At 44.7% G+C, this 25976-nt stretch overlaps 1 protein-coding gene across 1 annotated transcript; it reads left to right on the forward strand.

The window, feature by feature from the left end:
- Positions 1–4182: 4182 nt before the first annotated feature.
- LOC136555135 (T-cell activation Rho GTPase-activating protein-like) lies at positions 4183–25976 on the forward strand. The gene is made up of 3 exons (XM_066547727.1): positions 4183–4256; positions 4715–4832; positions 25889–25976. The coding sequence occupies exons 1-3, from the start codon at positions 4194–4196 to the stop codon at positions 25960–25962; spliced, it is 255 nt and encodes an 84-aa protein (XP_066403824.1). The 5' UTR covers positions 4183–4193; the 3' UTR covers positions 25963–25976.

Consider the following 25976-nt stretch of genomic DNA (forward strand, 5'->3'; position numbering starts at 1 on the left):
CAGACGAAAAGTAGTTTCTATGCAAATGACAAGAAGATGACATTAGTCAAGCAGCTTAGATAAGGATGTGGTGAGGAGCTCTGGAGAGGAAGGCAGACACATCAGTCCCAGAGGGGAAGAGAGCGGTGCAATCCCTCAGCTCTCCACAGGAAAGCTCTCCTGGCACAGGAGCAGTGCCCGTGCCAGGGCCAAGGCAGGGCTGCTGCTTTATCAGAATGCTTCCAGGCATGGTGAAACACAGAGATAAGCACTGCAGCAGGAGGAGCTGAAAGCAGCCACTGCTGAGCCCATGGCTCTGTTACACTGTAAATCAAGCGAGCCCTGTGTGCCATGCAGAGGCCTGCCAGTCATCACCTAGGGCAGCTACAGTACACCCAGATCAAAACTGGCTTTATCTTGTGCCCAAGGAAGGGGACTGGTAGGTTGATCTTGGCTTGTTCCCAGACATCCACCTGGATGCTTTCTCACCCCGCCTCCTCAATTGGACAGGGGGGGAAGATAAGGTTAAAAAACACCTCAAGGGTGAAAGACAGTTTAATAAAAAAAGCAAAAGCTGTGCATGCGACCAAAGCAGAAAGAGGAATTAATTCCCTGCTTCCCATCAGTAGGCAGATGTCCAACTACACCCTGGGAAGGAGAGCCTCAGCTCGTGTAATTGTAGCTTGGGAAGACAAACACTGTAATACTGCTTTCCCTGAGCTTCTATTAAAAGAGAGGTGCAGCCTCTCCTTTGTGTGCTGTTTGCTCTGAGGGCTGGGAAGTGAGATCTGCTGAGCCCTTGGCAGGGACCATGCAGTGAAGGAGTATCTTACTTCATGTGTGTGCTGGGGGCAGGGATGTACCTCTGCAGCCCAGAAGGTCTCTGCTGGAAGGAGATTTAGCAATGGAGAGTGCCTGACTCTTGCATGGGGCCACATGAACACTTTACCCCTGGGGAAGTGTTCCCTGCAGAGCTGGTGGCCGGCATCTTGTAGTGTGGGTGAGGCAACCTCTGTGCCTGGGTTGGTTTGCTCAGCTCTCCAGTTGCTCTTGAAGGACTCTTCTGGTGTTTATGTCCAAGTCCAGAACTCATGTCATCCCCAGATGGACTTTCCTGTTCAGGTCAGCTAACTAAGTGGAGGTGTGTCATGGATCATACCCAGGACTGCTGCACATAGATCAGGTATTGCAAATGATTTGGATCTACATATGCCAGGATGTTACACAACTCTGCTCAGGAACTGTATCTTGAAGGAAAAGAGGTACATCTGCACTAGAAAAGAAGCACATCTGCATCCTTTCCATATTTACAGCCCCGACTGGCAAGAGCTGCTTGCAAAAGCAGTCCCACGGTCTGGAGGGAATCTGGCATCAGGCAGCATGGGATGAGGCAGAATTTGTCCCTTGAGGACAAAGAGCATCAGAGGAGTTGCTGGTGAATCCTGAGCAATGAGACAGCAGGAATGCATTCCTTCTGGAAACACTGCTGCAAGTGGATTGCATAATGCTTGCTGAGCTCTCCCTCCAGGTCGCCATGAGGGGAAAATGTGGGTGTTTATTGCAGGCAGCTACTTAGCTGGGGACTGGGGTAGGACAGTGTCAAGGGTCTGTGCCAGGAGCTCTGCTCTTGGGAAAGCAGCCAGAGATGCTGGAGGAAATGAATCACCAGTGGCAGCTCTGGGACTGCAGACTAAATGAGTTTAATGCACTGTGCAAACAGAACAAGGTTGATCCCTGCACCGGGTTTGGTAATAAGCCTAATAAGCCCATGATAATCTGTGCTTTTTGAGGTACAGCATGCATTTTTCAGGTGGCTGTTGAGTGTTTAATTTGATTTCAAACAGTGTGCTCTACATGTAATTGAGGTTTGAGTCCGTGTATTTGATTTCGGAAGTTAAGCAGTAGAAAGAAGGGGGTGTCCTGTCATTTCCACCGGACTGTGGGACTAGATTTCCACATGGACAATGTTCCTGAACACATTTTACACATTTTCAAAGCACCCAGGAGCTTGAGCTCTTCTGAAAATTTCCCTCTTTTTTTTTTTTTTTTTTTTTTTTCAGTCCACGTGGGATACAAACTGTTTGAAAGATTTGCTCCAGAGAACAACTTCTGGTTTTCACATCCTTTTTCTTCACGAATATTGCAGGAAGATTTCTGTGACAACCACAAACAAAAAACCAGAAATTCAGCATCTTGCCAATCTGTGTGCTGAAACCTCTGCTTCACTCTCACAAAGTGTGCTGGATCTGTGGTGCACAATTTCTCCCACCTTCAGCTGAGTCACCTCATAATGGTGGCAGAAGGCTAAAACACCAAATTCTGTCAAGAAGGTGACAAGGGCTACTTACTGGGACATCCAAAAAGATGCTTGAATATAGGCAGGATAATGTGGTTTTTCCTCCACTCTCAAAGGACAGACTGAAACAGCTCTGCTGAACTTTTTGAAAGCTGAGGTGTGGTTTGGAAACATTTGGCAGCTGCAGTTAAAAGGCCCTGAAACCCACAACTGTGGTGTGGACTGAGTAGAGGACATGTGGACTTGTCAGGGGCATTGGACTAGATGATCTTTAAAGGTCCCTTCCAATCCAAACCGTTCTGAGTCTGTGCTTGTACCGTGGACAGTGGCGGGTGATCCTAAGTTTTGGTTCCTCACGTTAAAGTATGGCCAGATTTTGCATAGGGTCGACACCATTGGGGTTCAGCAGAGGGGGGAAGTTCAGACGGGTGTCACCAGTGCAGGTGTGCCATGTGCAATAGGTGACATTCCTAATGTCTCCGCACCCGTTTCTCCATGCGGATTGCCGCGGGCTGTCCTGCCCTCTAGTGCCTGCAGCGCCCGCTCCCTCCGGCCTCTCTCGGCTCCCCCGCGCACACGCTCACTCACTCAATGGAGGATGCTGCGGCTCCGAGCGGGGAACGGGAACTGGAAACCCCCGTGGCCTCCCCTGTGCGATGATGAGTGCAGAGCCAAACTGGAGGAGAAGCCCTGTGAGAAAGTGAAAGGCTTCTTATCGAATCCACACAGGAGGCAGACTTCTTATCAAACACAAAGTCCAAACTGTTTCCTTCCAGCTGACATATCCAGGAGTGCAATTTTCCTCAATGCTGAAAAGAACCTGCAGCTGACAACTTCTGCAGCAGCCAGGCATCCTGTAGCACCCGTGCCTGGCTGTGCAGCCCCACGTGCAGTCAGGGCTGTGTGCCAGACCCATAGCTGGGGAGCAGCAGTCCCTCTGGAAGCCAAGACCCACATCCAACCACCTACCTGCATTTCTGTGTCTCCTCAGCTCTGGGGTGATGGATCACACCATCACAGTCTCTTTTTCTAAAGCATCTTGAAGGTCTGATGACTTTTTGGTTTTGGACTTAGTGGTGGCAGCACATAGGCTTTCTGAAGAGGATGTCCCTATCCCTCTCCATGTTCCTCTCCCCTGGGTTCATGAATTTTTGGCTCACAGTGTTTTCTGTTCTATTCTACCTACGTGTCTCTGAATACTTTGTAACACTCTCAAGGAGCCTCTAACTGGTGAGGATGGGAAAACACCCTTGCTCTCCATTTTGTCCAGGGCAGACCCTGCTGGTGGCTGTCCTACGAAATGAATGGCATAGGAACAGGGCAGAGGCTGCAGTGCCTCAGCTAACACAGTCATGGTGCTGTGGGACAGGCACTGACGCGGAGCCTCCACATCTGCTGGGGGTGAGGTCGGGCACATGGAGACCACCACCGTGTTTTGCTCTTCAGGAACAGTAGGTGTGGGGGCTGACTGGGAGAGCTTTGAAAGCCCCACAGCACAACCATAGGCGCTGGGAAGCCTCCAGTGACATCTCCTGATGTCACCTCATCTATTCCAGGACATGGACTTCTGCAATGCTGCCTTTCAGTCAAGACCTTGTAATTCAAGGTCTCATAATTAACCCCACACAGCTGCAGATGGGGATTTCTGAAAGATACAGAGAGCACACACATGCCTCTTTCTGGAGGAAGTGGTGTCGCTCTAAGTTTAATGGAGACTTGCTCAAATCAAGAAGCAGAGGCCACTGCACCATCAACTAAGGTGACATTTTATTTGTGTTCCCACAGGGTGGCTGACAAGCTGCCGAGACCAAACCTCGTCTTGCTCAAGCTCTTGCTCTCCCTGCTCCACCGCATCAGCCAAAATGCTGAGACCAACAGGATGGACTCCAGCAACCTGGCCATCTGCATTGGCCCAAACATGCTGAGCCCAGGCACGGACAGCACGCTCCCGCTGGAAGTGCAGAAGGAGATGAATGACAAGGTGCGCTGGACTCACTGAGCAGCCGCTCCCTTGGGGCAATTGAGAGCCATCCTAGGGATCCATCCCACTGCCACTGCAGCAGCTGAACAGAGCAGCCCCCCTGGGCCTTGGGGGTGCTGAGCAAAAGCAGCAGCTGCCCTGCAGCCCCCAAAGTCACAGCACAGCTCCTGCAGACTTTGCATGTGGAGGGCAAGGGGCACCCGTGGCCATTGTCACCCCTGGGCCCTCGGGCAGAGAGGCCAAAGCTGTGGCTGATGGTGTTTTGTCTGTATTGTTTGCAGCATCAGGCCTTATCCCCCATGGTGGACTCACCCTTAGACCTCTTAGACCTCACCCTTAGCCAGGATTTTGGCAGAAGCCAACCTGCTTTGTGCTGTCCTTCCTGCAAAGATAGCAGGCAGGGTGAGGAAAAAATCTTCAATCTGTCTTGACTGAAATGGGCTGTTTTCTGTGTGCAGGTGACAGTGCTGGTGGAGTTCCTCATAAACAACTGCATGGAAATATTTGAGGGGGACGTTTCCTTCCCTGCCTGTGCCTTGGCTGAGGAGTCACCAGAGCACACAGACAGCTCCACAGGTAGGAGAAGGGACTGGGGATGTCACCAACTGGGGCTGCTGGGCCAAATTATTGAATTTGATATGTGAATATATCTGTGGAAACACAGGGAGTTGCTGACAGTTCAATATGTTAATGAAGTGTTTTTCTACAGGAATGCCTTCTGGAAATTCAAAATTACAATAATCACAATCCAGACTTAAATCCCAATGTTAAACATCTGATTCAACCACATTTTGTTACAGATGTGCTGAGATTTCAAGAAACTTTCTGGCAGGCTTAAAGGAGAGGATCATTCTCCCAACCTAACAGATCTAGAGGTCTTTATTTTGTCACTGCTTCTCAGGAGGAACAGGCTATGAAAAGAAAGACATATTTTCAGTATAGCTGATATCCTATCTTTGTCCTTTTTTTGCACTTGCCTTATCAAAGTTAACTGCTTCAAGAACTGTTTGTTCTTCAAGGTGAGATGAAACTTGAAAGTTTCAATGCTGGCTTCAGAAATCTGTGGGTGTGAAATGTCCTCTCAAGAACCATTTTCAGAAGAGCAGAACACATTACAGAGGATGTGACATTACAACATGCACAGATGTCTCATATATGATTTTAGTTGTGTTTTGAGTTTTGGGTTTTGTTTCATTTCACTGTTCATTTATTGGATAATGCTTACCTTACTGAATTGTCAAGTTTAAAAATCACAGCAAAGTCCTCCAGTTTTGCTTTTTAGAGCTGAATTCAGAAGAGCAGCAAGTGGGGTGCACACAGGTAGTGAGAAGGTGCTTTTCTGAAGAGATAACCCTCTCCATTTTTTACCCAAGAAGAAAGAAGAGTACACATGGCCATGCAAATAGGAAAAGGTGCAAATTCCCCAGCCACTGTCAAAACAAGTCTCCTGTATGAACAAAGCTTCTGATGCAAAACTGGGCCAAAATCAGAAAGGAACTTCTCACAGAAGATATTGAAACAAAAAAGTCTTCCATTTACACCATGAGGTTAAGTGCAAAATTAAGGAAGATGTATCTCCATGTGCACTGGTTCTGCTGCTTTCAGCTAAGAACCACATTTCTGAGAAATGCTGTCCTCTACAAAAGGTGTCCAGCCCAAGAAGGGGCTGGGAAGACAGAAATAGGGTCCAGATAAGTGCTCAGCTTCTCCCTTGCAGTCCCCACAGGGGCTGTGGGAGGCTGTGTGGAGTCTCAGTCCAGCCCACTCACCACTTAACCCCCAGCAGCTCTCATGATTCTCCCTGCCTTAGCTGACACTGGTCCCCCACCCACAGCTGCTGAATTGCTGCCATGCTCATTGACTCAGAAGGGCTGTGAGATCTGGAACACTCACAAGGCTCTGTGCAGCTAACAGTAACAAAGATCAGGTATTTATCAACTGCTTTTCAGGCACACTACATATTTTGGTGGCTTCGTTGGTCCCAGTGTTTCCCATCACCAAAAGATCCCATGCTATATACAGATCTGCTTAGTGTTTGCTCCTGGCATGGAGTATGGTCACCATGTGTTTTTTTCAGAAAGAAATACACTTTGGGAAATACATCTTTGTCAAAAATACTTCATTTGGGATGAGCCATTCAAACTCCTACAAGATTTGAAATTACTTTACTGTCTGTCACCACCAGATGTCACTGATAACGCTAAGCAAAGCACCTTTACCTGTGATTAGAGCCTTCCCTCAAAGGCAGGCTTGCACACCCACATATTTGTTGCCCACAGTCTGCACCATGGCCGTGGGTGGTTGATGCAGCAGACATTACTTTAGCATTTGTCATGCAGAGGTTATTCAGTGTAAAGTTCGTTCTGGCATCCATCCTGCTTGTCATACCCTTTGGGTTGTATAATATTTCTCTCCAGATCTCCCCAGGCTTAGGGACTGGGCTTCCCTAAATGTACAGCTGTGGCAGTGACCAGGAGACCAGTGTCAGCTTACTGATGCAACCTGGCAAGATACCAAAAAACAAGTTTTCCATAGTTTAGGGTAAAAATCAAAAACCTGAAAACTGAAATGGTAATAAAATTTTACCTTTGGGCTTGGACCAAAATGGTTCTAATGGGCAACAGAGGATTAGGATAATCTTTAGAGAGACAATCAAGGAGATTGATGTGGCTGCTACTGCAGGGTTGCCAGCAGCTACCCTCTCCCCTTTGCCCAGGGCAGATGGAACAGACAGACCCAGCTAGGATGGGCCTGGGGGCTGACAGGGAGCTGAGAAATTACTAACAGCAAAGCTATCAGCACATCTGCCTCTTCAGCCCTGACAGAGTCTCACACAGGCACCTCAGCAGGCAATGGAGCAAAGGCTACTGTTCCTAAAGGTCATCAGAGTGTTGTCTGCCATATGTGCTGACCTAGCAGGGTAGATCCCAGTCTTGAGAGTGGAATATCAGGAATGACACCATTCAAGGGCTTGAGCCACACCCCATATCCTCAAAAGGGTCCACTGGACCTCCCTGGACCACCTAGATATGTGACCTCAAAGGCAGGCCCTGCCTTCCACCCATCCTGGCTAGAACTACTCAGTGATAATCAGGGCAGATCTTGCTTAGATGGAAAAGCTCCCTTGGAAGGTGTCACCGTCTCTGTGGGTGGCTAAAAATCAGAAGCAATGAGATATAACCACCAACATATCCACTCGGCAGTTTGAGGATCAACAGGTTTGAATGTGTTAAACTGAGTGTCTACAGTCAGATGGTTTGAGGTCAAAATTAGGCTAGCACAGCACAGACACCTTTTAAAGGTGAACTGTTCCTCTGTAAACTCTGGGGTCTATGTCACAGTAACTCAACATACTGTGCTCTATTTTTCATTTATCATTAATTCCTAAAAGTATCCTAATAGATGTCATCTTTCTGAAACTAGAATCTTCCATGCTCACCCCACCTGCTTGCTAGTATTTGAGAACAATTGCTCTGTTTCTTTTGGTGACACACAAGATAGGAGTCAAAGGCTGGCAGTGAAAATTTGGTTTAGATGTTGAAGTCAGTGGGACCAGGGCTTTACAATGGATTTGTTTTCATGAGAATGGAGACTCTTATCATGACTTCATACAAATCAGTCTTATTATGGCTTATTTTATCTGGTTTAAAAAAAATAAAAAGGACATTAAGGTGTGGCATGTGAGAACTGTAAATATGTTAGCTTCTTTAGTGGAATATTAAATATCAGTTTTAGGGATTACTCATTACTGGACGTCCTCTCATACCTTTACAAGAGACTTAGCATCACTAGGAGGATTGGTGTGGATATTTGCAAAAAAGATTCAAGCCACTGAATGCTAACTTTAGTATTTATTTTAGGAATTATCCAAGGAACAATTGTCAGCTGGAAGATTTTAATTTCTGCCATTTCTACCTTGTGTTTTATTTGCTGAGAAATTTAATTAGAGGGTGTTGAGTTGTAGTATTTAAATTCTCTGTGACGTTATTTTTATTCTTAAATTGTTGTAAGAAAAATTATTTATTTATACCAATTGCAATAATTCAGTAAAATTGGTTTATGAAAGGTCAAGAACACTCTGAAGAGAAATTCCAAAGTATGTACATCACTGCTAATCTTCACATAACATTAAAAGTGTTGTTCAGAGAGTCCCTGTCCTCACCTACCTGAAGTGATATGAACAACTCACAAGTAGAGAAAAGAAAGCATGTTTCATTATATCTGTAAAGACAGGCTCCTGACTTCATATCACTTTTTTTTTAAGTAGAATGTGAAGAGTTTGTTTGGATTTTTATGTTGTGGAAATTGTCAAGAGACTACAAGGTCAGCCTAAGGTGGTTCAGCTAATGTTGCTTGGGATTTCACCCCCACCTGCTGTAGTATGGGTGGAGGGCACTTGTGGAAAATTTTGTGAAAACTTAAATGTAGATATTTTTCCTCTAGCATCATTCATATGAGTGCCATTTTTACATCACTAGAATTTACAAATACATCCAAGCCTGTAAATAATACCTACGCTTCAAAATCTGTATTTAAGAAAAAAAAAAGTGGCATGAAAATATTACTACAATTTATTGCAAGGTAAAAATTACCTTGCAATAAATTTGGAGAATATATTAGAATAGGAGAGCCAATTCTCTTAACCCTAAAATATGGTGCAATCTGTGTTCTTTTGTCAACAGCTAATGGTTGTGTTTGATAAAAAACCTCATAAATCTGTTTCCATACCCCCTAAATGAAATATTTGTTTAATGATAACAGCAGCATGGGCACCAGGAATGCTTATTTGATGAAAAATATTTCTTCACATGGATAAGGTGTACCTAAGTTTAAAAGAAAAATATTATAATGGCTATTCCCAAGACACCTTTTGCAAGGACTCTTGGTGAAAGGACACGACTGCGCTCTGCAGTCAGCCTGGCAGTCACATTCCTTCAGCTGAGTAGTGGGAATTATTTAAGTTTGCTCTAACTTAAAGATAGCAGTGACAACAGAATTTACTTAGGAGTCAGACAGGCTCCTATGCCAATAAAATTGCACTGCACTGACCCAGAGAGGGCATCTTGCTAGTAGACAGATCAGTGGTTGGGCAGGTTCTGCTGCATTTCCTTCCACTTGCCCCAAAACATTTGCACAAAGCAGCGCTAGAATCGTGCAGCAGGGACAAGCTGACAAGTGGGCAGGGAGCTGGGGGGTACCAAAGGGTACAAGAGTTGTGCCTGACAGGGGACAGCTGGCCCTGGGCTCTCTGCTGGGCAGCAGAGGCAAGTGAATGTCCTGAGGCTGGAGAAGTGAGGTTACTCCAGGGTGACCAACCTTGCAAGCTGCCTGCCCAAACCCTCATATGGCCAAAGGTTAAGGAAGAATAGAAAGTGCCAGCATGAGTTTACCTGATCCCCATGGGCCCATGCTCTCCATGGCACTGGGGAGCCACCTCTGCCAACATTCTTCTTCTTACAGAACAGTGCTTGTGCCTGAGGTCCCCTGGCAGATTTGGCACACCAAATGAAGAGCAAAAATATTATTCACTAAAATGTAAAAATTACAAATCAAAATTAATGTATTTTCATGTATATAACTGCCCAAATGATAGGCACTGTCTAGTTCTGGTTAGTGGAAAACACAGACTGAATGAAAATGTTATATATGTTATATATGTAAATCAGCACTGTCTGGAGACATACCAGTGAATAAAGATAAGTCTTTCTCCTGGAAAATTAAAAAAAAAAAATTTTTTTTTCCTTATGCCTTTGTGGCACCACCTCTGTACCTTTAGGCAATTTGATTTCCTCTTCCAAAGAGTCTCAGCTACTGCCCCACTCCAAGAAAACATTGCTGCCCTCCAAATGCTATTGAGACACAAGATCCCCTGCCATCCCAGTCACAGGTGACTTGCAGTCCCTACAGAAGTGCTGATGAACTGCTCCGTGGGAACAATCTACACCCCGTGCCTGGGCTGCAGGAGCTACCTGGCCTTGCAGACAATATAGGGCTTTAGAAGTGTCTGGGGGAATGGACTGGATGAACTGAAGGAAAACTAAAAGGGAATCTAGGTCAGGTATTGCTCAGGAGCTGAAATTCACAGGAATCAGGAGAGCTCTTCCCTAGTACTCTGAGAACTTTGCGTGAGCTTAGGAGGTGCCACAGCAGCGTGGGACATAGACTGGAAAATCCATCAGCCACAAGGATGCAGTGCCAGTGCCCCTGACCTCTCCATTCTTCCTGTGTGACTTCAGACTTGGGACTTTTGGACACCTACTACCAGTCTGAGGTTCATTAAAAAGTTACTGGGAAGTACAGATGGTTGCTATGGCAGTGCAGACAATGTGGTATAAATGTATGTTGAGTGTGGGGCGGGTGGAATAATTGTTCTGCAGCCCTTTTTTTGGGCTGAAGCCCAATCCCTGTTGCTGGTTCTGTGGGACTGAGCTCCTTATTCCACCCCTTCCAGGCCTGTGTCCTCCAACTAAAGAATAAATTTAGTTTTACCGTCTTTATTTACAGTATATGCTAACTCACTTCTGGAGAAAAGCACTATACAAAGCCCAAGGTAGTTTCATGTTTAAGCAGCTATTGAAGAACTCCTCATCCTCATGAAACAGCTGTCTCTGAGGGGCTGCTAAAACCACAATCTGCGTGGTTATCAGCAACAGAGATGGCAGTCATGTAAAAGAAACATGACTTCTCAGCAGGATGGGCTTGCATGGTCAATCTCTGCAAGCAGCTGCTGTCTCCCATTCCATATGCAGCCTCTCGCTGACCTGCCATCAATTAGCAGAGCAATGGGAACACAGGTGAGACAAACAGGAAGAACAACAGCTCAACTGCTTGGCTTTTGCCCACATCCATCCTGAGCTGGACCCTTGTACATGTGGGAAGTTGTGCCTCCAACCCAAGAGCCACACACTGCTATAAAATCCAATCCATACGGCAAGGGTTCTCCTCAGCAGAAACAGGTCCTCTTTTCACTTCTCCTTAGGGAAACGGCCTTCCCTCATATAACTCTCCCCTGCCTTATGACTGACACACTGGATTTCCACTATGTTTAGAAAAGGACATGAGAGTCTATAGAGGTTCTCCAGCCTTGACAGGAAAGGAATCTTTTTCAGAAGACTCATGCCTGAATATCGTTCAATACCATGGAATGATCATGCTCCTTTTCTCCATGTGATCTCAGGGCACTTCCACTCCTGAGCCCTAAAATTTTCTTGATTTTGAAAAAAAAAAACCCTCCAAATATTAATATGCCCAAACTGACTCTTCAACAGAAATGTAGGTGGCAATAAACCTCCTTCCAGCAGCAAGGCTGGAATAGGAGCTGCCCATGGGCCCTCAGCCAGGCTTAGGCAGGGCAGAGGTGGGGGGCTGGCATCACTCAGCCCCCCACAGCACAGGCACCTCATCCTTGCTCTCACCCTTCAGTATCAGCAGGCTCACAAGGCCTGGTCCCGTGCCCTAGATAATAAATACAAGCCCTTGCAGATGTGGAGTGTGGAATTTGTAACTGTTTAGGCAGGTATTGCTGGTATTTTAATCACTTTCTCAAATGGCCCATCTGTCTCCTTCTGCCAGCACGCGAGGACTGGAGCTCCACAGTTTCTTACTTCAAGTGTTTAAACAAGCAGCAAGCCTTTTGGCTTGTGGCCACCTTCAGAAATACAGATTATTAATATTTATTTATATCAAATAATTAACTAGGAAATACAGGCACGGACCAGCGCTCAGCTTGATAATGTGGTGTTACACAAACACTCAGTGAAGCAACCTTCCATTCCTCAATCGAAATAACAGGCAGGAGAACAAGAGAGGTACAGAACATAAAGAAAGAGCATTTCTGTGTCACAAAGATTTATTGCAAGAATTGCTGTCTATGACTTTTTAAAGATTGTGGGAAAAAAAAAAAAAACATGTTGAATGAAATGACAGTTAAATGTAGGGATGACTGTGCTGGGTCAGAACAGCAGCACTTTAAGTCCAGTCCGGACTATCTCCAGAGCAGCCAACAGGAATTGCCTAATGACAGCATGAGCAGAGAGGAGGCTGCTCCCCAAAATGCTTCCGCAGGATGAGGATTTGCACCTCAAAGAGTTCCTGAATCAGAGCTGTTTGTGCTGAACATCCCTGCACAGATTTTTCTTCCGTGATCATGCTTAATTGCTCTTTAAAATGCTTCCTGACGTCCTGTAGCAGTAACCCAAGATCTGTTTTGTGTGAAGAGGTACCTTCTTCTGAACCTGCCACCTCATAATTTCATTTGATGATCACTCTTCTTCCCCAGCTGTTATGCTAAACATTTCAGTAAATACCTCTCCTTGAATCCAGTGGCAACAAGAGAATAAACTTCCTATTTAGAGAATTCAGCTGTACGAAATCATATATATATATATATATGTGCATGTGTGTGTATAAAAATTATGTAAGATACTCTTCCCCAACAGGAAATGCATATTCTTTATTATCTTACCAAGGTCTCACAAAAAAAAGGCAAAAAAGCCACCAAAAAACTACCCAAAAACAAACAAGCAAAAAGCCACAAAACCAAACAAACACACAACAAAAAAAAACCCCAACCCCAAATCCAAACCCAGTGATCCTGCAGCAGATACCTTATCTGAGAGTAGCAAAGGACTATGGCCAAGCAGTAGCGTGAGAATAGGTGCAATTGCACAGTGCAGACCAAGAACACGTGTTGGGAGCATGTCCACAAAACCAGCACAGCTCAAGCAAGTAGGGACACATCTTGGAAGGGGTCCACTGCACTTACAGCCCTTGCAGTCTTGAATATAGCGAGGAACTTGGTATATTTTTAATGCTGTTTTTTAAAAAGGCACACATCCTCAAATAGGAGACTATTTGCTTTCATTCTGAGTCATTTCAGTTTTCACAGTTTTGCTCTCCTTACCTCCTGGTGAGGCATCCCCATCTTTCCCAGGTGGAAAGGGGATAAAAAGAAAATCCAGCCTTAGGTTTTTCCACATTTGGGTTTATGCATTCATTGTGCATGTATCGGGTGGGGAGCCCGATACAGGGCAGGCCTGTGTCCTCCCCGCAGCATCCTGCCCAGAGAGGGCCTGGCCCTGCGCTATCTCTGCAGCCTTCTCCCGTGGCACCAGGGCTCAGACTAATGCAGGAGAGATGGAAGAGCTCGGGCCAAGGCGATAAGCTTTATCAGCCCGCTTCCTTCATTGGGAACAGGCAGTCTCAGGTCTCAAACAGATGCTGTTTTAAAAGCACACACAGGACATGGCTGCCAGGACAGTTTTGGGTTTTTCACGACGCCGTGGCACCGGCTCCCCATGGTTGCTGCAGAGGCAGGTGAAGCGCACGCTTTGAAGGGAGGAACGAACCAAGACCTGCAGGAAGAGCCAGCGAGTCCTTGAGGGAGGAAAAAGTGACAAAGCCAGGCACCAAGGGCCCCGAGGGCGCCACACCCTGCCCCGAGGCTTCTCCCGCGGGCCGGGACCGCGCCCAGCCGGCCGCTCGGGGCGTGGGTGAGCCGCGACCAGGGGAGGGGAGGGCCGGGCGGTGGCGGCCGGGCCCGGGGCGGCGGCCCCCGCGCTCCAGCACCGCCACACCTGGGCCGGCCGGCGGCGCGGGCGGCGCCATTTATAGCGCGCTATTTCGGGTGCGCGGGGCCATTGGGCGCCGCCGCGTGACGGCACCGCCGCGCCCGGGGCAAAGTCCCGCCGCTCCCGCCAACGCCGGGGGGGCATGGGTGGCGCCCGCGGGCTCTGCGCGCATGCCCGGGAACCGGCACCGGGCCGGGGCCTGCTCCGAACAGCGCCCAGGGTCCCCTGCCGCCTCCTGCCCCGCTGGAGCGGGGGACGCGCGGCCCGTCCCTGGCCGAGCCCCTCTGCCGCCTCCGAGCGCTGGCGCTGCACGCTCGGGATGGGGGAGCTCCCGCCCGCTGCTGCTGGGGAGGGGAGCAGCGCCCTAGGGTGGGATTGGCAGGGCCTGCAGGCAGCGTGCCAGAGGCGCACTTCAGGCCGTGCATCCTTAGCCAGACCTGCAGAGCAGAGAACACCGCCCGTCGCCTGTCCCTGTGTCGGGCAGCGCAGCGATGAAAGGCTGGCAGGGGCAGCTGGGCTCAGGTGTGAGTGTGATGGGAGCCGGGTGCGAGGGGGTGGTGACACCAGGCACAGCTACCTGGGTACCCCTGACACCAGGCACAGCTGGCTTTGGCGCTGGTCTAACTGTGAAAGTGTGCCGTGGCACCTGGGTATCCCTGACACCAGCAAAAGGAACGGGCAGGGAGCGGCCAGGTTGGGTCCATCTCTAGGTGTACGGGCTACCTTCACAGAATCAACTAAGCTGGAAAAGACCTCTGAGGTCATTGAGCACAGCCTATGACCGAACACCACCTTGTCAACTAGACCATGGCACTCAGTGCCACATCCAGTCTTTCTGTGAAACGCCTCCAGGGATGGTGACTCCACCAACCTCCCTGGGCAGCCCATTCCAGTGTCTAATCACCCCTTCTGTGAAGAAATTCCTCCTGATGTCCATCCTAAACCTCCTCTCGCACAGTTTAAGACTATGTCCTCTTGTCCTGTCACTAGGGTCTGGGAGAAGAGACTGACCCTCACCTGGCTACAACCTCCTTTCAGGGAATCATAGTGAGCGATAAGGCCTCCTCTGAGCCTCATCTTCTCCAGGCCAAACAACACCACCTCCCTCAGCCATTCCTCATGGGACTTGTGTTGCAGACCCTTCCCCAGCTTCATTGCCCTTTTCTGGACCTTAAAATACCTTAATTCAGTTTTGCTGATTTGGAGCTCTAGATAGGAACATTCTCACATCCCCAGTCCTCCATGACAGGATGGCACAGAGTCCAATGGCTCAGGGCTCAGGTCACTGCAGAATTTTTTTTTTTTTTGAGTTTTTTGTTTGTTTGTTTGTTTTTATATAGCATGAGTGCTTTGTAAACATTTAACAAATGGGCTGAATGTTACCAAGACTCAGTGCCATTCAAAAATAGCTGCCAGAACACCTGACTCATAAAAGCCATGTGTGACTTTCATGCTCCATTTATATACATAGTGTGTGATGGTGGGTGGGATATACGTTTTTTGGCAGCTGCAGTCCCTCAAGTCTCCAGGCCTGGTGGATACATCAGTGCACACATGAGAGGAGGGTCAGAAAACTCCACGGGGAGAGGTGAAAGAGCAGACTGCCATTTCATGTGATTGAAGAGCTCCACAGCAAGTAGTGTCAAGATCCAACTGCCCAGTATTGTTACATTAATGTGGAAGTTTCTCCAGTCCACCAAACCGTTCAGCTAAGACAGTGTTTCAGGAAAGATGCAATTATTGGCTTGGCAAATGTAGCATGGGACAGAGCAAGCTGTGCAAATTGTTTTCCTTAAGTCTTACAGAAGTCATCATCCCTGAAGTTGTTGGATGTAGCTCTCAGAAGAATGTAGAAATCAAGCCACATGGAGCTGGGTGTCCGAAATCCCCAGTTTTCTACAGCCAGTAGAAAAAAATGCTCCCAGCATCTTCTCGGAGCAATACAGGTTGGAAAAGCAGCAACATAATGGCATAGCCCTGAAATAGTCATTTGTGTAAGCCCTTCATCGCCCACGGGATTTTGTCTGTGCAGGCAAGATCTGTATTAATCTGGAGCCTGAGCCAAAAGACTCCTGGGCAGCTTCTGCCAGATCACAGGTCTGTCACATGCTAAGCACACAGACCGGGAATGACATTTTACATTCCTTGTCTGCTAGCAGCTATAGTAAATAATCAATTTGTTGCACTTTGAACAATTTGGTTCACACCTTTTCCTGACTTAGACTACATTTCTGGCAAGTAGAGTGCAATACATAAACTTTGCAGAAGCTGTTTCTGTTTGTCCATGTCCTGTTGTAGGGTTTCAGAACCCATTTGTATTATGGCTTTAAAGTTATTTCCAGGTGTACGGAATTGTTTAAACTAAAGATTATGCTACTGTTTGCCTGGCAGTGCTTTGTAATGTCTAAAGAACAATCTTGGCTATGTCTTTTGTCCATATATTTAGAAGCATATCATTCTTGTACCAGCACAAATTATGTGTGTTTGTTCTACATATGAAGCACTGTTGAAAGAAAGAGAAATGCATTCCTCCCAACAGCGGCTGCTCATTAATTCATTAAAAGAAAATCTACTTCCAAAAAGCTGTTCACTCAGGAATTAACATGTACTATTCTAGAAGTGTTCCCCAGCTGCCACATTGAGACCACTACCAAGCCATATACAACAGCTTACTATGTAATTACACATTTCACAAAGTTGGGCACTTCCACCACTGATACCATATCTAGAAATTGAAATTGGGAAATTTCTCCATGCTCACATTCAGAGCTTGATTACAAGTCCATTGTAGTCTATGACAGCCTTTTCAGGAATTTCCCAGTGCTTGAGGACCTGCCCTCAGCACATAAAAGTCCATGGAATCTTTTACAGAGCCCACTGCTAAGTTGTCTTTACTGGAGAAAAAGCTTGGGAGGGAGCAGAAAGTTAAGTTTGCAGGTTTAGATATCTGATATCTGGTTAGCTCTGCCCTTGTCCATGTGTCTTCAGTTGTTTCATCCAAACAAAAATAAAACTAGATTCCAGTTTTATAATAGTCTTTTAATGACACTTTACAATGGTTGGAAAGTCAAAGTTCACTGACATCGCAATTTCAGTATTGTTCCTCAAAGAGCTATTTTGGCAATATCCACACTTCCCAAATGCTTTAATTTAACGAAGTTTAAGAAGAAATTCAAGATTGTATTATCAACTTATAAATCCATCTGTCAACTAAGATCTAACAAAAGCTTATGTTTGGATGCAAAGATTTTATTGCCTTTGAGCTAACAGTATCAACTGCCTGATAAGCAAAGCATTTCTGCTAATATTTGGAGAATAAACCTTGACTGCTGGGCTTATTTCCTATCACTGAAGCAAAGAGGAGGATTCTTGAAGCTCCCATTGACTTAACTGGGAATTAAATCAGAACCTGTGCCAAAAGTAAAATGCAAGTAGTTCTGCAACATTAAAATAGTGAAACTGCATTTGTGTGAGTTTTATCACTTAAATGTAGTAATTGTAGGTTACTGGGACAAGCAGTTTTGCCACCACCACAAATCAAAGGTATCATCAAAGAATGTCAATGAGGTTTTGTGCTCAGTGAATCTCATCTGCTGTGGGGGGGAAAGGCTGAGTAGTGCTTAATGATTAGATAGATCCAGTTTCTGCCTTGCCAATGCCTTGGTCTGCAGTGTAGTGCACAGCACACAGTTTTCTGAGACTCCAGAATGACAAAGAATAAACTGTAACAAATAAGGAACAGCATGTGATGGAGGGAAGTTTGGAAATTATGTTATAGTCATGAAAGGAGCTAATTTTATATTACAGTTGTTAACACAATGTCATGATCAATTGCATGAAGTCAGATTCTACCTGCCTCATTAGTAAAAAAAATTGAGAAGCACAGGGAATAGCAGACTGAGGAGTAGTATGTGCCTTTACATTCAGAAGGCTCTTTTAAAAGATTAATGTGAAGGTGTGCTTCAATTAAATTAATTTGCTGTATGCAAAAGATTTCTTACCAGGCTGACCAAATTCTTGTCAGCCAAATGAGAGGCCAAAAATATGTCTTCAAAGCCTGTCTTGTTGCAAATCTTGCTGCACAGAAAAATAATTGCAACTTTTGTTGTGAAAACGTGAGCTCCAGCATTCAAGGAAACAGTGCACCATTTTGCAGAATGGAACACAAGGTCATTTTGGGTGCATGCTCATTAGGGAAAGGAATTGCATTGGAATGTAGGAGGGTTGAGAGTAAGAATTCGAAGCTCCTATGTCTGCAAGAAAACAGGGCAGTATGTATGCCACGGTGCCTTCTGATGTACAGACACCATACTGAAATTCTAAAAATGTTAAGGATGTAAATTAGCTGTACTGAAGATCGAAGTCACTATAAGTTGTCCATCAGCTCTCCCTGAACTCATTAGTCAACCATTATCCTTGAGCATGTACAGGAATGCCTGCTGCACCTGGGCTTTACTCAGGCTCCAGTTCAGCAAGATTTTAAAAGACATGCACAGGGTTAAACAAGTCTTGTCATTTCACTGAATCCTGGAGAATGCCAGCAAGGCTGAAGTCAGTAGCCTCACAATGGGGTACAACACACCTTGCCACTGGGTCCCAGAGACAGTTTAGATATGCACGTTAAGGCACGGGAACGCTGCAAATCCGAGGAGGATCCTATAGATCCTCCATGTGGGTCAGTTCCATTCATTGTTCAGCAGTGAAGCTGCACTGTGAGAAACAGCATTACATCTGTCAAGAAAGAAACAATTGAATAATGACATTTGAAACCTGAATCCCTCTTGATTTGAGGGATCAAGAACAGAGCAATCTAGATCACCTTCTCATACAGAGATATTTGGGACAGGGCAATAGCGGGGTTGTAGAATTATTTATTGCAGTAATCCGTGGCTCTCGCGGCTTTTATTAATACTTCTAACTTTGAAGAGTATTTTAAGGCATTTGTAAGAAACCACCCTGATGATGGGAAGTAATGATTGTCCCTTGGGCTTCCTTCCTCACCTCATCTGTTCAAGTACCCATCCTGGGCCTGACCCTGACTGAATTAAATCCATGAGTGTTTGGGGTAAGACCACGGTCTCTCTAATGCTGTATTCAAGCTGCATCGAGCAGAAGTGCTGTGGAACTAAGACAAACATTGAATTTTAAAGACCTGGGGTAATTTTCACTTCCTCGGTCTCTTTAATTAGTAACATTGATTTATTTTTACACTTTTGCAGGCTGGTAGCAGTGTAGTCTGGGGCAGGACAGAAAGTGCTTGATTTTCTCTAAAGTGTCGTGTTTGCTCACCCAAATGTGCCACTACTCCCACAGAAATGCAGTACTCAATGCATCTCAAGTGTTTACACAACACTGTCGTAAAGCAGACATAAATTACTTTCTTTATGGATAGATCTGTGGGTACATTCTGCTCACTGCTGTATTAACTGAATATTAATGATTAATGAAAAAAAAAAAGACATGAAGAATAGCTAAACCAACTTGTTATACTTTTAGGATAATATAAAGTTTACTGACTGCTGTAGCATGTTCTTTTGCATCCTGCATGTACTGCCCTCACACATGCTCTAGTGAAGGCCCTGGCACAACCTACAGCAGCCTGTTTCTAGCCCAGAACACCTGGAGCCAGCCTGAGAACTGTTACATAACATTACATTACATTACAGATTAAAAGAAATCCATTATTTTAAAGATTTTCTCTTCTGTCTCTGTCTGGGACAAAAAACAGGCATAGGCATTTAGTTTGAGTTGAAGACAAACAACTGTACTGACCAGGACAATTTCAATTTTCCCCAGTTACCTCAGATTTTTGTAATTGCTGACCAACTAACTTGTTCCATTCATGTCATCTCAAGTTTCCCAAGAAACATAGAACTCACCTCTTCCACCTCTACACATGTTTAAATAAGATTGCATAAGAAATCAGGTACTAGCACCATGGCTAAAAGTAGCAGAATCAGGCTGCTAACAGATGACTGGCGCAGACATGGAGTCTTAATCTGGTGTTTGATAAAGCCCATAAACAGCTGGATTGCTGTGACTGGGTTGACAGAATCAGCCTGATTGTGTCCTCACACAAGTGCAAAATAATTTCTGACTTTGTCCCTGTGCACTTCATGCAGGTCTTTGGATTATACTTAAACCATGAACACAGTTCAATGTTATCATTTCACATTAACAAGGGTTGGCTGAGAGGCTAATCTAAAGTAACCAATTAAGAATTACCATGGAAGCCTGTCATAGTGAAGTCATGGAATTTTCTCCACCAAACCTCTCGGTTACAGGCCTGGTCCCACTGTCTTGACTGAAGGGCTCTGGCAGGATTGCAAGTTTGACTCCTGTGGGAAGGGGCTCACTTACAGGCATCGCTAGCTTGCATTGAAACAACCTCCGGCTCTCATTCTCTTCTCCATAAGCAGGGTTTCACTGCAGCTGAGTTTACCATAAAAGGGTTACACAGAATTAATTACTGTGTCTAAAATTATTCAATTACCTTTTTCCTAATATTTTTCATGATATTATGTGGTAGCTTACAGAGGGTGTGAGTTTGAATCCATCGGGGTACTGGAAACATTTCTTCTCAAGGGAGAAATAAGCAAGTTACCAAAAGAACAAGAAAATAACTTAAATCCACATTTAATTTTGCATGTACTTCTCAGTGGGAGTTTTATACTGCTTGGATTTTTTTAAGGATAGTCATTACAAAATAAATCTTTTAACCCCGTGCAGTTTCTGCAATCATTTTCCCATGTAATGGCAATTTAAACAAAATTGTTTTGACTAAAGTTAAAAAACTCAATCTCAGAAATTTACAGCCACAATAAGAATCCGTGGTTAGAGATTTTAGAGGCAGCAGAGATTATTTTGATTATCTGCCTTGTCTAACATGAAACTCAGGTTGTCAGCTAGGAATTCCAGTAACTTTTGTTTAGGACTTTGTTTGAGTTAGATTGTCCTGCTGAAATTTAACACCTGCTAAAGCAAACAAACCTTTTTTTTAGTTCTTATTTAAGCCATTATTTACTCACCACTGATGTGTGGTGGCATTTGAAACACAATACTTAATTGCTACTTGAAGCACAGAAAAAGACATCATTTCAAATACTACACATTGGAAACCATGGGGAAAATGGTGGCCACAATCTTACTTGAAACAGCACCACTATTTCAAATGTCCTTAGCACTACACTAACTATATTGCACACTGCATTTTGAGGCAATTTCTGTAAAGAGGGGTTGGTTTTTTGCTTTGACATTCCTTTTTTTTTTTTTTTTAACTAAGGGTGCAGACTGAACTCTGAGACAAGAAAGAACATTGTGCAATACTCTGTGCTGTTATCTAAAGAATATTGTTTCTTATCTCTCTGGATTTGTACAGCACAGCATGGCTAAACTTTAGTGATGAGTGAGCAGTTATTTCAGGCGACAGGGGTGGAGGGCATTGAGAGGAATGCAGGGAAGGAGTACATTTAGATATCTGGAAAGATAATACATTAGAAGATTATTCCTTGCTGTTAGATTTCTTGCTTTTGGGATTAGGAGAGTTCCCAAACCTTCAAACACAAAGGGAAAAAATTGTGTGTTGTTAGAGATGATTGCACTTGGAGAGAAATAAAGTGTGTGAAGTGCTTTTCTTGGTCCTGTCCATGTGACTTTCTGGGAGCACCTTAGGTGCAGTTCTCCAGGAGGTTCCTGAACCCTCCCAGGCACATCTTCTCTACAAGAGTCTCCACCTGTGAGACCAGTGTCTTGCTTTGCCAGTGTGTCCAGCTCTTACTCCACCCTGTGAATCAGCTGTACATGCACACCCTGTTTTGCTTCCATCTCTAAGGCCCTCTTGGTGTTTTCCTGCCTCACCATGTCAAACAGGTAAAGGGAAACCAGGCCAGTGGCCAGAGCTCTCAGCTTTCCCATTCTGTACTGCTGTCCTGCCTGGCAGAGCAGTCATGCAGGGCTGGGCAGGGGAACCACTGCCATGCAGACCTGGAGACAGCTGAGCCCTCCTTGCAGGCTTTCACAAACAGGACTCAAAGACCACATTCCCTATGGGTGGCAGGCAAGAAACCACATGCATCCCTCAATCCAGAGCACTCAGACACTGAAGTCTGCCCTGGGCACTTCAACACGCTGGGTCACCAACAGGCCTTGATACCTGGCACAGCCCTTACTGTGACAGCAGCCCCAGTGCTCACAGCAATGGCCCTACATCAGAATGCTGCAAAAGGAGGCCACAGCTTGATGCTGTACTTCCCCCTCCCTCTACATCTGCCATGGCAGGCAGAACACAGCCAGGGAGAACAACAAAGGACAACCCACTTTCTCACAGGAAAATGTTGCACGTAACAGCGTAGCGTGCCTTAGGGACAATATGGTTCATCCAGGACTACAAGGTGTTCCCAGCTCTTGTGCTCCTGGTCTCACTCAGGAACAAACTGGGCCTGGCTTTGGAGATGATCCAAGGTACGACTGTGAAGATTTTAATGGATATATGTTTGTATCAAATTACCCAAAGCAAAGTCCATTAGGCCAAAAAGCAAGGTCTGTAAGGCCAAATAGCATGGGTAGGAAAACCAGCCAGCCTTCTTGGATACAGAAACTCTACTTCATTTCTGATTGCTGCAACAACGTTTTTACCGTTCCAAGATAATTAAACATACTGAACAATTAGCTCATGAAGCACCAGCTCTGGAGTCACCTAATCCTCACCCTCAACTGATACCAGGTGGAGGGACACAACACCCTACTTCTGGAGTCCAGCAGCACCTCACCCTTCTCCTCCCACACTGGAAGCACTTGAAGGGAAAAACAGCTCCAAAGGTGCTGCTGGCGAATGCTGAGACATCACAAAAATGAAACCATAGCACAGAAGGTGTTCATAAGGTTACATATGACAGATTTTCCCCTCTCATCTTGACATTTCTCTTTTATTAATAGAGACCAAAGAATTCATCGTGCCACCCATACTAGATAACCGACTTATTAAATAAATGAACTGCTGAGCTGTGTTCTTCCTAGGAACAAATCAAGTCTGTTTGACATCCTGGTTACATCCAAGGCAGCATGTCAGCTTTATCTTGAAGGCTTGAGTGCTACTCAGTAAATACCTAGGTCCTGAGTTACTTGCTGTAAACAGGTGAAATTCACCCAGTATTTTAAAGGAGGCACACTGATATTTTCCAAAGTGTTTTGGTGAGTTGCTAGCCAACATGCTACAAGACTTGTTGTTTATCTTTTGTGTCATGCGTCAGAGGTAATTACTTCACAGGGTAGGTGTGTCATTGGGAAGCACTGAAAACTCCCTTTGTTTCAGGTTACCTGCATGCCTCAGTGTGGCAGGTGAACAGTAATCAACCTGATCCCCTTCTCCTCCAGCAAGGCCTCACAGAAGTTATTTGGTTTGGTAGCCTCTTTGTTTCTGAGTTACTGCCTTTAAGGCAACTGGGGCTGATTAGATAAGGTGACTGTGTATCTGCAGCCTTGACATAAAATGGATTTAGTTTGCCCTCAGTGTTTAGCAGGGTGGTTGAAAACCAATTAAGGATATATGTAGCCGTTTGTAAATTGTATATGAGCTGTTTGCTATGAAACACAAATATTTTTTTCTCACGAATGAATATTTAATTGAGGTACAGTTCCAGGTAAGCCCTTGCAAACTATCAGAGTTAAAATTCAGGTCTGGTGAAAGTAGGCAGTGTTCTACTTTGTTTAGAAATGTCACCCTGCTTGTACCTCCCTTGTACTTGGTCTTACGTCTTCATCAGTGCCCGCCTGTTTTCAGCATTATTGTTATCACAGAGCAAACAGAGGATTTCCCAAGAGACAGGTGGATACTTGTACTTCAGACTCCAGCTTGGTGTCTTACTCATGATACACTGAGGTCAAAACTACTCTCCTTTATCTATGTGAAGAATCTCCATTAGTATATTCTCTCCTTACTCAGTGCTGAGAGCTCCCTGTGCAGCCTGCACTGATGTTGGGAAGCTGCGGTCTGAGGAGAGAACAAACAACTTCATCTCCTAATGGCACTTGGAAATGTTCATGTCTGCAGCAGACACAAGTGATGCAGAGGAGGAGAGATCATGTATGGACCAGAATAAACTGCATCCCCAATATTGCATATTTTCTGTTTCTCTAATTATTAGATGCAGCCTTTCACCAGTGTTACACTACAAAACGTTCACTAGTCTTGCACTAAAAAATAAACCTGATCTCTAATGTTCAAAGGGAGAGAGCCTTGTTGCATAGAGCACTTAAATCAGGCTAGGCAAAATATGAGAAGATATCTGAAAGAGCTAGTCCTGAATGGCAAAATAGGCTAGAGTGATATTTGGGACTTCTGAACTTTACCTGGTAACTTCTGCATCAATTTTTTTTTTCTGTTTCAATTAGAGAAAAATATGAGAAAATGGTCTGGCACCAAATTGCACAGTAATGCCCAGTTTATATTACTGACTTAACCAAGGCAAGGGACATGCTAGATATTTTATTTTTGCTGAGTATTTAACTGTGCATTTTCTTATAGGTAATGCAGCTTCTGAAATTGAGTGAGAAATACAAGTACCAGTCAATGCAAACAACTTGCAAAGCTCACACTGAAAGAGCACTTGGCTCTGGAGAGAACAGGAGGTAGAATCACTGCCATTCAGTCTTGAGACTGGGGTTTAAGGCCTTTCTAATGTTACACACTGGATTTGAGAATCACCAGGTGAAACTCAAGAGCTTAGTTTATGCTGAAAGTCAAACAGTGTGACTTTAATACTGATCTTAAAAGGTATGAGTCAGTATCATATCGCAGGAAAAGAAAAGGTACCCTGTCTATAAATTGTACATTGAACTTTGCACTCTTAGCCCTGAAATTCTGTGTTTGGGCACTCTTAGTTAATTTGAAATAACTTATTACTTGTGGTTTTGAACTCTTACATCCTCATTCCCACAGTCAGAGCAATACAAATGCCAGCAATATATGTAATTCTAAAACAACTTGGAATAAGAATAACAACTGTAAGTAGACTATGAACTATTCTTCCCTCTATCAACCAGTGGGCATTTGTTTTGCCTCCACCTTCCTTACCACTCTTACTTGCTCTAAACACAGGTCTGTGCTCTGTCTACAAAGGGGAAAAAAAAAGAGGAAAAAGCCACTAAAAGAGCTGGTCCCATAGAAAGTGCTTGGATGTGCAGGGGGTATTTGCAGTATATGGCACTCAGCTCTGCTTTTAATCAGATTTCAAATAGAAAGCACAAAGGAAGATATCAAGGTGAAGCAGAGATTACTTAACCAGGGGAACTCCCTTCCTCTTTCCTTTCTTATCATAAGCATTAAGATCATAATTTCATTTTAAGACGTAAAAGCTGTGTTGGCCCTAGTTTCCATTTGCTTTGAGCCTTGGACAAATATGGCTGGATTTACATATGTGGTATATTCTCTGGAAATTCAGTATGTCATGAACTTCATTCGTCATTTCACACATTTTTAAACAATGGTTTGTGACATGATTGTTCTCATTTGATAGATTCAGAAAACTCTCAGTGCATTTTCTATTTGTTTATTTGTTGGTAAATCAGTAATTCATTGTGGATTTCAGTTACAAAGATGATTACCATAGACTTTCCTTCCCTGGTCACTTTCATGTTTAAACCTGCCTTTAAGTAATATTTTGTTTGTATTTTACCTACCACTAAGTCTTGCCTTCCCCATTCATTGTAAATAATTTCTCAGTCTCAGTGTACACGAAACGTAAATGCCAAATTATATTTTGCTTCAGTTGAAAAGAAGATTTTATTGCACACTTTGCATCACTCTGTGAAAGTTTCCTGTGGAAGAAGAATGAGTTAATAGAGAGGTTACTAAGACAACCCTCATGGGAACTGAAAGCAAACTGTGTTTGGGACTTCTTAAAACTTATTGAGGAGAAACATAATCCCCTTTAAGTTTTTCTCTCCTTTTATGATGGGTAAGAACAAACAGATAAAAGCCTGAAGTCTTGTCTGATTATTTTTCCTTCTTACATTTTAAAATAATCCTTCATAAATTTCATCATATATATACTTTTCTCTTTGTAGGGCTCCATGATGGTCAATCAGAGAGTCAAATAATCCCAAGACCTACTTGGGGGTGCTGCTGGAAGACAAATTGATGCTTAGAATCATC

The sequence above is a fragment of the Molothrus aeneus genome, chromosome 3, assembly GCF_037042795.1.
Source record: "Molothrus aeneus isolate 106 chromosome 3, BPBGC_Maene_1.0, whole genome shotgun sequence".
Lineage (NCBI taxonomy): Eukaryota > Metazoa > Chordata > Aves > Passeriformes > Icteridae > Molothrus > Molothrus aeneus.